The sequence below is a fragment of the Silene latifolia genome, chromosome X (genome assembly GCF_048544455.1).
Source record: "Silene latifolia isolate original U9 population chromosome X, ASM4854445v1, whole genome shotgun sequence".
Taxonomy (NCBI): domain Eukaryota; kingdom Viridiplantae; phylum Streptophyta; class Magnoliopsida; order Caryophyllales; family Caryophyllaceae; genus Silene; species Silene latifolia.
Window position 1 is genome coordinate 83,037,488 of NC_133537.1, and position 16,533 is coordinate 83,054,020.

The window sequence follows — 16,533 nt, forward strand, 5'->3', positions numbered from 1 at the left end:
GCGTAATTCATTAACTATATTATCAGTAATAAAGTGTGATTTGCAAAAGTGAAAAGAGAAAACATAATTTGACGTTTTGAATTCTTCACTCTTGCAGCTGTTATAACTGCACTTCATAGGGAAAACGAAACATGGGTTGGATAAATTTCATGTCTTATTTTGTCGTTTCGAATTCTAAAATTAACTGTTTTTTTAAAGCATTTAATTTTGAAAACAATTTTTAATATGTTAGTGTTTTTTTTTAACCAAAAAAAGTCGAGACAAAATGAAAATAATGTTACTGTAACACTGTGATAGTAATAAATGAAAATTATAATAAAAGATTTTGACGCTTTGAATTCTCCACTCTGTGCAGCATTTATAACTGGAGTTAATTATGGGGAACATGCACGTGGTTAACATCAATCATCATTTAAAAACAGTTTTCAAAGCAGTTAATAAAAGTGGTTTTTAAAGCAGTTAATTTTTTTTTTAAAAAAAAATAACTGTTTTGTTTTTCACAATTATCTATAAATAATCTCATTTTAAAAAAAAACACAATTATGTTACTGTAACAGACGGTTTTGACGCTTTGAATTCTACAATCTGCAGCAGTTATCTTTCTAAAACAGTTTTTCACTTTGTTCAAAGTGACATTTTTCAAGGCAGTTATTTTTTTTATTTTATTTTTTTACAACTGTTTTGTTTTTTTCAATTATCTATAAATAATCTCATTTTCATTCCACATCTACACTTCATTTTCTAAACAAAAAAATAAGCCAAGACAAATTCAAAGGTTTTTCATGTCTAATTTTTTTTTTAATCTTTTGTAATATTAAATATCTATAAAGATTATGGATAGTTTAATATTACAACTGTTGCTAAAATTTCATTTATTATATGACTACCTTGATCTAATTGAGGGAAAACAGTTTATGTTTGTTTATAAATAGATTTTGTTTTCTCTAATTTAGGGAAAACAGTTTATTTTTCTGTTTTAATAGGTTTTTTTTTCTTTTTGTTGCAGCAAGAGAAAAATGGAACGAATTCAAAGGAAACTAGAAGACACCAAGTTTGAACTGGAAGAAATGACAAGGCATAGAGATTCATTACTTGAGCAGGTTATATCATCTGATAGTAAGGTAATAGAAATGCTAGAACGAGTACAAGTGCTTGAAAATGACTTGAACAATGCTAAAGCTCATCTCAAGTTTCTGATGGCGGAAAACAAGTGTATTGGGAAATAGCTAGAAGAAAATAAGTCAAGAAATACACCAAACCGATTTAGACCGTCAATTTCTCCTTGGTGTTACAGCTCTTAGGGAGTCATATGCTAAACTCAACTCTTCGATTAACAGGAAGTGGCCTCTTGTTGTCAAAGCTATTGAAGAGATGGAAGGTTACAGGAATAATCTGAAAAAGGAGTTGCTAGAGGGCGAAAGCGTGTTCATTCTCCTCCGTGAATAAACGACTAAGAAGGGAGTAAAAGATTTAATATTTCCTTTTCATTATATTTATGCTTCTGTAAATGTGACTTATATTTAAGTTAACTCATTCATTGTTTGTAAGTATTTCGCTTTTTTAATCAGTGTTTGTAACACTTGTTTTTAATGAATGACATCTTAATTCGGTTAATTGTCCAATTTACTATTAGAATTGTGGTAGATTAAATTGAACAACGATTATGTAACTATGTTTAAAATTGTCAAAAAATGCTCTAAACCCTTTTCCTTAAACAAAGATTGTTCGTAGTAAAACACTGTTACAGTAAAACCAAACTACACCCTAGGGAAGGACGGGAGATAACCTGTCGTGGACGGGATTTAAATTTGGGGAAAAACACTCCTAAAACATACAACAGGATTTAAATTTAGGGAAAAACACTCCTAAAACATACGACAGGATTTAAATTTGGGGAAAAACGCTCCTAAAACGGGACGGAAAAGGGTTTAGGGTTGGATTAGACGGCACCGCTTCGCGGAGCCGCCTAATCCAACCCTAAACCCTTTTTCTTAAACAAAGGTTGTTCGTAGTACAAAAGTGTTACAAAGAAAACCAAAACTAAACCCTAGGAAAGGACGGGTGATACCGTCGTGGGACGGGATTTAAATTTGGGGAAAAACGCTCCTAAAACGGGACGGAAAAGGGTTTAGGGTTGGATTAGGCGGTGCAGCCATGAGCCGCCTAATCCAACCCTAAACCCTTTTCCTTTAAAAATCGTGGTGCAAAAAAAACCAAAACTAAACCCTAGGGAAGGACGGGTGATACCCTGTCGTGGACGGGATTTAAATTTGGGGAAAAACGCTCCTAAAACGGGACGGAAAAGGGTTTAGGGTTGGATTAGGCGCCGCCGCGGAGCCGCCTAATCCAACCCTAAACCTTTTTCCTTAAACAAAGGTTGTTCGTAGTACAACAGTATTACAGTAAAACCAAAACTAAACCCTAGGAAAGGACGGGTGATACCCTGTCGTGGACGGGATTTAAATTTGGGGAAAAACGCTCCTAAAACGGAACGGAAAAGGGTTTAGGGTTGAATTAGGCGGCACCGCTTCGCGGAGCCGCCTAATCCAACCCTAAACCCTTTTCCTTAAAAAATCGTGGTGCAAAAAAACCAAAACTAAACCCTAGGGAAGGACGGGTGATACCCTGTCGTAGACGGGATTTAAATTTGGGGAAAAACGCTCCTAAAACGGGACGGAAAAGGGTTTAGGGTTGGATTAGGCGAAACCACTTCGTGGAGCCGCCTAATCCAACCTTAAACCCTTTTCCTTAAACAAAGGTTGTTCGTAGTACAACAGTGTTACAGTAAAACCAAAACTAAACCCTAGAGAAGGACGGGTGATACCCTGTCGTGGACGGGATTTAAATTTAGGGAAAAACGCTCCTAAAACGGGACGGAAAAGGTTTTAGGGTTGGATTAGGCGGCACCGCTTCGCGGAGCCGCCTAATCCAACCCTAAACCCTTTTCCTTAAAAAATCAGGGTGCAAAAAAACCAAAATTAAACCCTAGGGAAGGACGGGTGATACCCTGTCGTGGACGAGATTTAAATTTGGGGAAAAACGCTCCTAAAACGGGACGGAAAAGGGTTTAGGGTTGGATTAGGCGGAACCGCTTCACGGAGCCGCCTAATCCAACCCTAAACCCTTTTCCTTAAACAAAGGTTGTTCGTAGTACAACAGTGTTACAGTAAACCAAAACTAAACCGTAGGAAAGGACGGGTGATACTCCGTCGTCGTGGACGGGATTTAAATTTGTGGAAAACGCTCCTAAACGGGACGGAAAAGGGTTTAGGGTTAGATTAGGCGGCACCGCTTCGCGGAGCCGCCTAATCCAACCCTAAACACTTTTCCTTAAAACATCGTGGTGCAAAAAAACCAAAACTAAACCCTAGGGAAGGACGGGTGATACCCTGTCGTGGACGGGATTTAAATTTGGGGAAAAACGCTCCTAAAACGGGACGGAAAAGGGTTTAGGGTTGGATTAGGTGGAACCGCTTCGCGGAGCCCGCCTAATCCAACCCTAAACCCTTTTCCTTAAACAAAGGTTGTTCGTAGTACAACAAAAATGATAAAACCAAAACTAAACCCTAGGGAAGGACGGGTGATACCCGTCGTGGTCGGGGTTTAAATTTGGGAAAAACGTTCCTAAAACGTATGACATGATTTAAATTTGGGGAAAACCGCTCCTAAAACGGGACGGAAAAGGGTTTAGGGTTGGATTAGGCGGCACCGCTTCGCGGAGCCGCCTAATCCAACCCTAAACCCTTTTCCTTTAAAAATCGTGGTGCAAAAAAAAACAAAACTAAACCCTAGGGAAGGACGGGTGATACCCTGTCGTGGACGGGATTTAAATTTGGGGAAAAACGCTCCTAAAACGGGACGGAAAAGGGTTTAGGGTTCGATTAGGCGGGCCGCCATGAGCCGCCTAATCCAACCCTAAACCCTTTTCCTTAAACAAAGGTTGTTCGTAGTACAACAAGATACAAAGATAAAACCAAAACTAAACCCTAGGAAAGGACGGGTGATACCTGTCGTGGACGGGATTTAAATTTGGGGAAAAACGCTCCTAAAGCGGGACGGAAAAGGGTTTAGGGTTGAATTAGGCGGCACGTCGCGCGGAGCCGCCTAATCCAACCCTAAACCCTTTTCCTTCAAAAATCGTGGTGCAAAAAAACCAAAACTAAACCTTAGGGAAGGACGGGTGATACCCTGTCGTGGACGGGATTTAAATTTGGGGAAAAACGCTCCTAAAACGGGACGGAAAAGGGTTTAGGGTTGGATTAGGCGGAACCACTTCGTGGAGCCGCCTAATCCAACCTTAAACCCTTTTCCTTAAACAAAGGTTGTTCGTAGTACAACAGTGTTACAGTAAAACCAAAACTAAACCCTAGAGAAGGACGGGTGATACCCTGTCGTGGACGGGATTTAAATTTAGGGAAAAACGCTCCTAAAACGGGACGGAAAAGGGTTTAGGGTTGGATTAGGTGGCACCGCTTCGCGGAGCCGCCTAATCCAACCCTAAACCCTTTTCCTTAAAAAAGCAGGGTGCAAAAAAACCAAAATTAAACCCTAGGTAAAGACGGGTGATACCCTGTCGTGGACGAGATTTAAATTTGGGGAAAAACGCTCCTAAAACGGGACGGAAAAGGGTTTAGGGTTGGATTAGGCGGAACCGCTTCACGGAGCCGCCTAATCCAACCCTAAACCCTTTTCCTTAAACAAAGGTTGTTCGTAGTACAACAGTGTTACAGTAAAACCAAAACTAAACCGTAGGAAAGGACGGGTGATACCCTGTCGTGGACGGGATTTAAATTTGTGGAAAAACGCTCCTAAAACGGGACGGAAAAGGGTTTAGGGTTGGATTAGGCGGCACCGCTTCGCGGAGCCGCCTAATCCAACCCTAAACCCTTTTCATTAAAAAATCGTGGTGCAAAAAAACCAAAACTAAACCCTAGGGAAGGACGGGTGATACCCTGTCGTGGACGGGATTTAAATTTGGGGAAAAACGCTCCTAAAACGGGACGGAAAAGGGTTTAGGGTTGGATTAGGCGGAACCGCTTCGCGGAGCCCGCCTAATCCAACCCTAAACCCTTTTCCTTAAACAAAGGTTGTTCGTAGTACAACAGTGTTACAGTAAAACCAAAACTAAACCCTAGGGAAGGACGGGTGATACCCTGTCGTGGTCGGGGTTTAAATTTGGGGAAAAACGCTCCTAAAACGTATGACATGATTTAAATTTGGGGAAAACCGCTCCTAAAACGGGACGGAAAAGGGTTTAGGGTTGGATTAGGCGGCACCGCTTCGCGGAGCCGCCTAATCCAACCCTAAACCCTTTTCCTTAAACAAAGGTTGTTCGTAGTACAACAGTGTTACAGTAAAACCAAAACTAAACCCTAGGGAAGGACGGGTGATACCCTGTCGTGGACGGGATTTAAATTTAGGGAAAAACCGCTCCTAAAACGGGACGGAAAAGGGTTTAGGGTTGGATTAGGCGGCACCGCTTCGCGGAGCCGCCTAATCCAACCCTAAACTCTTTTCCTTAAAATATCGTGGTTCAAAAAAACCAAAAATAAACGCTAGGGAAGGACGGGTGATACCCTGTCGTGGACGGGATTTAAATTTGGGGAAAAACGCTCCTAAAACGGGACGGAAAAGGGTTTAGGGTTGGATTAGGCGGAACCGCTTCGCGGAGCCGCCTAATCCAACCCTAAACCCTTTTCCTTAAACAAAGGTTGTTCGTAGTACAACAGTGTTACAGTAAAACCAAAACTAAACCCTAGGAAAGGACGGGTGATACCCTGTCGTGGACGGGATCTAAACCCTTTTCCTTAAACAAAGGTTGTTCGTAGTACAACAGTGTTACAGTAAAACCAAAACTAAACCCTAGGAAAGGACGGGTGATACCCTGTCGTGGACGGGATTTAAATTTGGGGAAAAACGCTCCTAAAACGGGACGGAAAAGGGTTTAGGGTTGGATTAGGCGGCACCGCTTCGCGGAGCCGCCTAATCCAACCCTAAACCCTTTTCCTTAAAAAATCGTGGTGTAAAAAAACCAAATCTAAACCCTAGGGAAGGACGGGTGATACCCTGTCGTGGACGGGATTTAAATTTGGGGAAAAACGCTCCTAAAACGGGACGGAAAAGGGTTTAGGGTTGGATTAGGCGGAACCGCTTCGCGGAGCCGCCTAATCCAACCCTAAACCCTTTTCCTTAAACAAAGGTTGTTCGTAGTACAACAGTGTTACAGTAAAACCAAAACTAAACCCTAGGGAAGGACGGGTGATACCCTGTCGTGGTCGGGGTTTAAATTTGGAGAAAAACGCTCCTAAAACGTATGACAGGATTTAAATTTGGGGAAAACCGCTCCTAAAACGGGACGAAAAAGGGTTTAGGGTTGGATTAGGCGGCATCGCTTCGCGGAGCCGCCTAATCCAACCCTAAACCCTTTTCCTTAAACAAAACAAATCGTATAACAAATCGTATAACACTGTTACTGTAAAACTTAGGAAATATGCTCCTAAAACGGGACGGAAAATGGTCCTAAAACAATATTTATTGCTGTATAAAATGTTGTAAGTGCTGTATAAAATGTTAACTATGATGTAGGAAAATCGAATGACTTTTTACTGTGACATGTTATTGCCACAGCAACACACAATTCTACTTTTTATTTTTACTGTGACATATTATTGTCACAGCAACACAAAATCCTACTAATTATTGCATTATTGCTAAGGTCACAATGTTACTGTAACATCATAACAGTATCAAACTTTTTTCTTTTTAGCTGCTTTCTCAGCAGCTATGCGAAGAGGGCATGTTCTCCTGTCGTGGGTAACTCTTTATTTGCAGTATGCACATAGCCTCTTCGGCTTGGCTGCTTTTTCAATGGCCTGTTGTTTAGCTTACTTCAATCTTTTTCCGCTGCCCTTGTTGCGTGCTTGTTCCGGAGGGTGGATAGTGACTTCAGACGACGAGTTGCAGCCCAACAGCATCTCCATCTCTTGGTCTTTTGTAAGCGGTTCAATACATAACTTCTGCCGGAACTCAACTAGGAGGGATGCTAACTCTTCCGCGTGTTCAGCAGGTAAAGTTTTGAGAACACCAACTATCTGACGGAACTCTGACCATACGTTGCACAAATGACTGTTATCAGACGTAGCCATATATGAATCCTCAATGACATTCCCATTCGAATCAAGCTTGGAAGTAAAACAAAGAAAGTTCGTTTATCATGGTGACAATGTTACTATAAGAAATTATGGTTACAATGTTATCAGAAAAACAATTACAAGAATAAGTCAAAATCCTTCGTAATAATGTTTTCGAATCAAACATGTACGCTGCGTGTGTGTTATTTAGCCAACGATCTACAATGTACTTGCTTGGTATTCGCCCAATTCCTTTGCCCTTGTACACCCACACAATATGCCTGCAGAGTAATCCAATTCTTTCGAACAGTTTACACTCGCATACTGCATCTGTGCATCTAAGGTCCAACCTCACCTTGAAAATTCTGTCTGTCTCAGCATCGATTACATGAATTATGCGCACATGCTCCTCCTTCTCAAAGTCATCAACACCACATGAATCGGTAACCATTACTTCTTCTTGAAACACCTTGAACACAGCATGTGTGTATATAATAGCGCCATGCTTTTCTATAGGTAATTCTGTCTTAAGCTCAGGGAATGAGTGGTCATTTGTTATAATCATCGCACCTTCGTGTATAGCGCCGCTGGTCCATAGATTTGGAACCTGGTTTTAATGCAACAAGGATTCGACAACAAATTATTTATGTAACAATGAAACAATGGTACTGTAACATACACTGTTCCGGCATCGTAAGGAATGAAAAAGAGTTGTTTACCTCATCCAAAATTCGACCAGTGTACCAAAGTGATTCTCATAGCGCTTGAAAAATGAATTTGTACTTTCTGATCGCTGTGTTGTTCTTAATATGCAGCCTAAGGCAAGGTCACGATGGTAGGCAGGAATCCAATGGTGTCTGTCGTCGAACATTGTAGTCAACCAATCATTATCTTCCAGTTCGAAATCTGAAATGACCTTCTTCCACTTCTCTTCGAACTCCGACGGCTCCATATCAGGGTCCCAAACAACAGCGTTGAAGCGAGCAAGGAAGTCCGTGTCTCTGCAGAGTGCTGAACCAACTTTGTCCGTGATCTTTTGTGTAATATGCCACATACAATAACGATGCCTAGCTATCTTGAAAACAGAAGGGAAAGCCTGTTGTATGCCAGTCATAATGAAACAGCAAGTCAGAACGTGATATTGACCAGTGATCGGGAAAGAGCAAGTGATTAAATTATATGTTAGTAATTTAGTTACAGTAACATTGTTATTGAATAACCTTGTAAAAGAGGAAGAGATGGGACAGTGGTAGTTGGAGTCAGAATGTTGTGGTACAATAAATTTAAGTAACTCTGTTACAGTAACATTGTCACACTATTACCTTCTTTATGCCAGGGCATTGATTCGTGATCATGAACTGCGACTCTTTTTGTCCCATGGCAGTCAAGAAATGCTGAAAGGTTCATTGGAAGGAGATGTCATCCTCGTGTAACAGGAGACAACCGGCAAACAACATCGACTTTCTGTGGTGATTAACACCTGTGAATGGTGTAAAAACCATATCATACTTGTTGGTTCCGTAAGTAGGGTCGAAGCTCACAGCATCCCCAAAGAATGAGTAGTTTCTAATACATGTAGCATCAGCCCAAAAGAACTTTGTTAGACGGTTTTGCGGATCAACATCATAGGCGAAGTAGAACTGGGGTTGGGTCGCTTTGAGTTTCTCGAGTCGATCGATGAAGAGGTCAGCATCTCTTAATCCAATGTAGCACTTGATATCTCTTTGAAAGTTCTTAAAATCTATCAATGTAGCACCGATATTTTCATACCCATTGACAAGTTCCTTAACCTGTCTAAAGGTCAATCCAGCGCCAATATTCAACTTGGAGTTGTCCAAGATAAGCGTCTTCTGGAACATATCAAGGGATCGTGAAATCTTATTGAGATCTCTGTTACAGATAGAGGTGAGACGATGATTGTGAACTTTAAAACTCGTCAATCATAGCCGGGCCATCAAGGCCATGTAGAAGGGCAACCGACGTACGCTCGGCATCCAATTCTTGTGATTTTAACTAGCCGTGTAACTGAACTAGCCGTGGACGAACCATCACCCATATTCTCATCATCCTTGGTTCTGGGACGCTGTTTCGGTTTAGATTCCCTGAACCCTTGACGGTTGCAGACTACGAATTTTTGGTGTGCAACACCACCTCGTAGTGTTTTCGTACTGTGCTTCCGAGGGGTAAATCCACATGCCCGAGCATAAACCTCGTAGAACTTGATTCCAGCCTCAAGGGAGGCGAAACTGCACCAATGGTAGGTCTAAACTTGTGCTCAACCACACGCATCCAGCGCTCACCTCCATTAGGCGTGTGAGACAGAACAAGCTGATTATTTGGTTGAGGATTGGGTTGCTCTTGGACAATTGGCGTAGAATGGGGTTGAGTGACAGTACTTGAGTCTGTAATACAAAAAGGAAAATACGAGTATTAGTGACCTGAAATACAACGGTGGTATTACAAAGAGTAACATTGTTACAAAGAATACTAGTACTATGACAATGTAGTGACATAAGGATGGACGGAGAACAGAAATATGCGAAGAGGTGGACTACAATTTAGAACAAGATACTAAAGTACATTTAAGTAACAAATGAGAACAAGAGGACATCCGAATGGTGGTAAATTTTATGTTATATGTGCAATGGAAATGAATATATGTGATTGTCTTACAGTAACATTGATATTGTAACAAGCTGAGCCTGTAAGCATTGACAGCAGAACAGGAATATACAGACAGGGGAACAGGAATATACAAGACAGGAAAAGAGGTCAAATATAATGAAATTTGACTGAAATTGAACGAGAAAATCAACAAATACAAGGATATTTGACCTAATATTTAAGACAAAAGCAACTACGAGTATAATCAAAGGAAAGGAGACCGTAAATTGAAGTAGAAGTGAACGGATTTCATTAAAATTGAAGCAAACAGAAAATCGATTAACCTAAAAAACTGAAAAGCAACAGAATAAAGAAAAATATAATCAAAATTGACGGAATATGACGATAAAGCAACTGCGATTGTAAGCAGAAGCAGAGGAGAACGCAAATATGAAAATTCGATAGGAAAAACAACAAATACAAGGAGATTGCACCTAATATTTAAGAGAAAAGCAAATACGAGAATAATCAAAGGAAAGGAGACCGTCAAATTGAAGTAGAAGTGAACGAATGTCATTAAAATTGAAGCAAACATAAAATCGATTAACCTAAAAAATCGAAAAGCAAATGGAATAATGAAATTACAATAGCGAATAATCGCCGACATAGAATCCGGATGAAATCGCTAAAAGGAAAATCGAAAAACGAAAGGATTACGGAAATTACCTGTTTGCATGTTAATGTCGGTAGAATCGGCATCCATTGTAGCAACGAGAACCTGGAAAACACACGAATTTGATTGATTTGTGAATGAATTGATAAAAGCGAATAAAAAAAAAAACCTAGGGTTTGTTTGCTTGATTCGAGGATTATTTTGACTTAGAGAGAGAGAGATAGAGAAAGCGAGGGAAAGAGACGGAGGAGAGAGAAAGTGAAACTGAATTATGAGGGGGAGGTTTGAATTCTGAGCTTTTATACGTTTGTTATAATTTTCGAGATTTAATCTCGGTAGTTGATTAGAGTAGATCTAATGGATGAGATTAAAATGCTAGACTCACCTAAGATACCTAGACTCACTTAATGCAATTTCTATATATATATATATATATATATATATATATATATATATATATATATATATATATATATATATATATATATATATATATATATATATATATATATATACATGAGATAAGATTGTTTATAAGATGTATGTAGTTGACTCACAAAAAGCTTCTTGAAGCTATTGATCTCCTAACATCATTCTCAATTTGCACGATTACCATTAGTTGTAAAGTCTATCTTCTAATCTTAATCTTAATCGTTTTAGGTAGTTTAATTGTTGTGGGTAGTTTGAAATAATTGGAGTCTTTGTAATCGCTCGAAAAAAGCTTCCTTTCATGAAAACAATAGAAATTGATGAAGCTAGCTTTGAATAATAATAATGGTGTAAATCTATATATATATATATATATATATATATATATATATATATATTGTAGGAGTCTACATGAGATAAGATTGTTTATAAGATGTAGTTGACTCACAAAAGGCTTCTTGAAGCTATTGATCTCCTAACATCATTCTCAATTTGCACGATTACCATTAGCTGTAAAGTCTATCTTCTAGTCTTAATCTTAATCGTTTTAGGTAGTTTAATTGTTGTAGGTAGTTTGCAATAATTGGAGTCTCTGTAATCGCTCAAAAAAAAAAGCTTCCTTTAATAATATAGATAGATATAGATTCTAAAAAAAATTAGCATTATAAATTTATCCCCTTTTTTGTCGTCTCGCAAACTCTAATTTGTAAAATATTTCTGTCTTTAACTTTCTGTGACACTGTTTTGAGAGTGCTTGTACCTTACATGACATCACTATTTACGCTTATGCCATTACTTCCTTTCTCCTTTTCTTCTATCTGACCACAAAAACTGTTTTCTTCTCTTGGCATGTGACAACTCTTACTAAATGCAGTAACATGCTCATGTGTGCAGAGGCTCAAACACATGTTCGGATAGGGAAATGCATGTTATCTTCTTCACATTTTTTCAGTCTTCCTACAGATAAATTAACGTTTTCTTCTTGACACCTACTACAATAAGGGATTGATGCATGCATTTGTATTTTTTTTTATAGATAAGTAAGAGTCTTATGTCTTATTATATTGAGATATACATAATTTCTCCTTGCACTATCTATCTATTAAAAGGTTAAAGTGTTAGCTTCAATTTTCACATTCAGTTTTCAAACCCCGCATACAAACATAATAAAAAAACTACTTTTTTTTGACGCTGGTATTATAGGCTTGCAATCAGGGCAATAGCTTAGCTTACTTCCTCACTTTAAACAAAAAGCTTGAGGTTATTGTTTGTGTTTTACTTAGTTTGTCTACTACTTAATTAGAGATTATATTCAAAAAGGATGTTGTATCTGCTATAAGTTAACTTTGACATTTTATTAGATTGTTTTCTTACAGTAACTTTTACCCAATATAACGTTTACAACGAATTCTTATTTACGATTGTCGGAAATTAGTTTTAAATTTTTGTAAACAATTTGTTTAAATTTTAGGAAAGCCACACAGATTTTCTTTAGTTATGATTTCCGAAAAAAAATTGAACGCTGGAAAAAAAAACAGAAATTTTGGACCCCGTGTTTTTTTACCTAAAATATGTTTCCGTGCAAATCTATTACCTTTTATTTTATTTTTAAAATAAATGTTTCAGTGATAGTTTCAACAACCAGGATCGAAAATTAAATTTGTAAAAAAAAGTTACCTGTTTTACTTCTCTGTTGTATTTAAGCCTACTCTTTTTTACATAAGTATTATTTAATTGCTTAATATCATACGTTTTATGTATTAAATCTTTTTGCAAGAATTTTATAAGGACCTCAACTATGGATTTTCTTACAGTTAAGAGACTCAATTTTCAGAATTCCCAGTTAAGGGACTCTTATATAACACCGTTAATATTTTACTAGCACTGTTAACATCTCCATTTCTATAGCCCAAAGTCCCACATTAACATTAAAACTCCTTATCCTGTTGTGAGTGATAATCTTCGTCATCTGTTCTCATCCCTTACATGTTGACCCAATCTTCACCTCATGTTCACCTTTCCTCCCTTACATGTTCACCCTTCCATTGGATTGAATCCCCCACCATTTTTTTAAAAATAAACCTGACCATATTTTTTGGATAAAAGTGTGGATGGAAAGGAGAATACAATAGATTACTGTACCAGTCATCTTAATTATTCTTGTACAATTTACCTCTGATCATATATCATGCAACCTTTGAAAGAGAAATCTCTACAATAAAGTTAAGCATTAAGCAAAAAACGTGACCCCATCGCCAATATGTATAGCTTGCATTACAATATTGTTTACCCACATCTCCACCTAACTTTACAAAAAGATCTTATCAGTATGAGAAATTATCAACATAACCATGGTTCAAAATCTCGCTATCAGTCATAGTCGCGGAAGCGGTGTAATCGGTCCCTACCTAATCGAGGTAATTCTCAGTTATTTCGCGGGCGATATCTCGTATTAATAAGATGAAAAACCGATACAATACATCTCGGTCAAGATTTTGAACCATGATCGTACCATAGATTCACTTCCAGTAGCTTCAAAACGCATGACCCGATCGCCAATATGTTGAGCGCTTTGAACGGGAAGACAAGTTTTCAAGGATTGCTTTGATTATTTTGGAGGTAAGATGTAGTCACTAAGTGATGTCGCAAAGTAGAAAGACACACAATCATGAAAGATTGAAAGGGGATAGAGTACGTAAGAAATTGACATTTGATCTTTCAGAGAAAATTGATAATCAATTTTATAAATAAAATACACGAAAAAGCTTGGTTTGATTGAATTTAATGACTTAACATAAATTTAACGGAAGTTGGCTTGCAATCCTTAACCGGAAACTTGGATTGTTTAGTCCCTTAACTAGAAAAAAAAGTGATAATATAGGTCCTTAACTTGCCCTTACCTCCAATTTTATCTATGTAACAAACTAATATGTGATACAGAAAAAACTTTTTTTTGCCTAATAAACAGCGGTAAAGTTATAATTTTTTATTAGTATCTACTAAACTTTGGAAAATGTGATAAAGAATTTTTTTTTTTGTTGTGGCAGTTTAATTATAATGCTTATTTATAATGACTGATGCAGTAATATTTTTCGTTAGGTAGAGATTATTAGTAGCTTTCTGCCTCTTTTTTTGAAAAGCAATGCTTTTTTTTTTGCCCGAAATTTTACTAATGTTGCCCGTATTATTAAATAAGTTGTCAATTTTACTCTGCCTTATCTCTAGCTTCTCTCTTCATATTTGCAACTATTATCAATATTCGAAATCCATTAACATAATTATATTTTGAGTTATTTCATAACAATAATCCATCCTATTGGTTGTCTGCAGTAATTACTCCATCCTATCAATAATTCCAAGTAAATCTAACCTATACACCATACTTTCCAATAACAACCTAAGGAGACGGGCAAACCTGAACAACAGGTCACCCTTGTTATTCTAAGGGTTAAAAGTCTGATGGTCTTTCATTTTTCATCCATTTGCCTAATGATCTTCAAAAATCTCGCCATTCATAATCTTCATCCATTTACTTAAAATTTTGTCATTAGTCTTCATCAATCTCCTTCCCTATTCATCTTCTGCCCAGGAGTCTCAAATCAACATCCGAGTTAGCCATATCAGCAACAGCCAAAATAGAGGCCTGCTTCGATAGTCGTGCATCAACACATTCCATAAATGTCGGCAAACTCGGATTAAGAGCACATGATGTTAGGATTCATTAATCTCATTAGTATACATATTCATAGTATGATAGTTTAATTTAGTCATAAAATTAAAACAAGATCTTATGCATGCAAACATAAAACAAAGTAGAGAAGAAATCGTCACTTCTTACATTGGTGTTTCGGATTTATTGGGCACCAACAAGATCTCCTACTTGTTAGTTCTTGAGCTTTCCAACAATGGATGAACTAAGATTAATATTAGAATCTCTCCCAAAAGTTTATACCCAAGGAACACCCTTAATAACTAATATTATTATGAACTAGTAATAATACTAATCTTACTTAAAATTTGGACACAAAAATGGTGTTTTTGTTCTCTTGTATTTCGGTCAAGAGAAGAGGATTTTTGTGAGCTTTCTTTCTCTAAAATTATTTCACAAATTTAGAGAGTTGATAATTTTCTAACACTAGAAAATTATGTAGTAAGTGGTGAATAATAATAGAGGAAAAACCCTTTGCCATTTCCTCTAGAAAACCGGTGGGGAAGGGGGAGGAGGGGGGGGAGTAGGCCAATGTATGGTCTTGTTCTTCTCAAGATAAGACTAGGCATGCAAGGCTAGATGTAGGGTATAATCATTGTGTTATTCATTTAAAATAAACAACACAATATAAACTCTAATACTCTCTCCAATTTTCGGCACACACACATAAAATGGAAGTTCCATTTTATTTTGTCATTTTTAAATTTGTCATGTGTCACATGTTACATGACATGTTACACTATAGTGTATTTTTAACATATTAAAAATCAACATATTAATAAAATATGTCACATACAAAATTTAACTAGTAATTCTTGATTACTTGTACCAAAATGGTTTATCGAATTATAAATTTCAACAACTTGAATTTATAATAAATTATTCAATCCGTTTCATTTGTTTCGTAAACAATATTTTATTCTAAGTAATAAAACAATTCGATTACTTAGACCGTATCTAATTTAATCGAATGATAATAAGACACGTTCATTTTACTCACAAAATCATCCGTCAATTTTAAGCAATTTAGTTAACTCGTATCGGCATACGATTAATTAAATAATCAATTAATAGTATTTCCCTATAGGTATGACCTAAGGGGATCAACTGATCACCATCGTCGCACGACAGTAATATCAAACTCTAGTCAGCCAATCATTACCGATATGTGTGGACCAGTTGACTGTAAAATATTACTTCCCACATGTATTCTTAAATATGAGATTTAAACATGTGATCATTATGATCGACAGTTGTGATCGCATTATTGTCGGAGGACACTTATTACAACACAGGATACACTCACGCTTGATGTACTCCCACTCTCCCAAGCAATGTCAACATTAACATCCTTCAATTTTTTTAATTCGACGCGGAAATCACGGTATTCCGTAGAAAATTGGGAAGAACCTTCATTTTTCAGAGTAAATGCCAACACCAACACAGGATTTGAGTCATGAGCTTCTAGATCAAAATAACTCTTCAAAAGAAGCTTTTCATTTCCACTAAAACTCCTCCAATCAATCACTAGAACAATTTCTAAACTCTCTAATGGTACCTGATGTCCATTCACTCTTTTCATTATTGATATTGACAACAACCTCCTTTTCTTTCCCAAAATCTCGTTTCTGTTTCCAATTAAAAGACTTACTTATTGATGCTTAAATTGTACGAGTTTCTTGAGCAGAAGAGCGAAATTGGGAACGATGGTTGTGATTGGGACGACGATCAGGAAGTTACGGTGTTGGATGAGTTAATTGACGGGTACGCTTAGCGGAGTTGTCATGGTGGATTTTGATTGATTTTTGTTTCTGTAGTGAGAGAGGAGGATGAATTATGTAGAGGAAGGGTGGGTTAAATAAAGAAAGCTATAGTCTCTTATTATAAAGATAAATAAGAAATATAACTTACATAAAGAGGAGGAAGAAGGTTTACCTGGTGTAACCGGTAATAAATTGAAGTAAGTTTGTTTTTGGGAAGGTATATGG

General features: G+C 37.4%; 1 protein-coding gene across 1 annotated transcript; it reads right to left on the minus strand.

Moving 5' to 3' along the window:
- Window positions 1-6,884: 6,884 nt before the first annotated feature.
- On the minus strand, window positions 6,885-16,127 carry LOC141617735 (protein FAR1-RELATED SEQUENCE 8-like). Its single transcript, XM_074434897.1, has 9 exons — window positions 15,852-16,127; window positions 10,461-10,512; window positions 9,340-9,532; window positions 8,630-9,020; window positions 8,453-8,524; window positions 7,850-8,226; window positions 7,456-7,717; window positions 7,361-7,411; window positions 6,885-7,181 (listed from the first exon to the last, which is right to left on the minus strand). Exons 1-9 carry the CDS (start codon window positions 16,125-16,127, stop codon window positions 6,885-6,887), a joined length of 1,971 nt encoding a protein of 656 aa, XP_074290998.1.
- Between the last annotated feature and the right edge of the window lie 406 nt (window positions 16,128-16,533).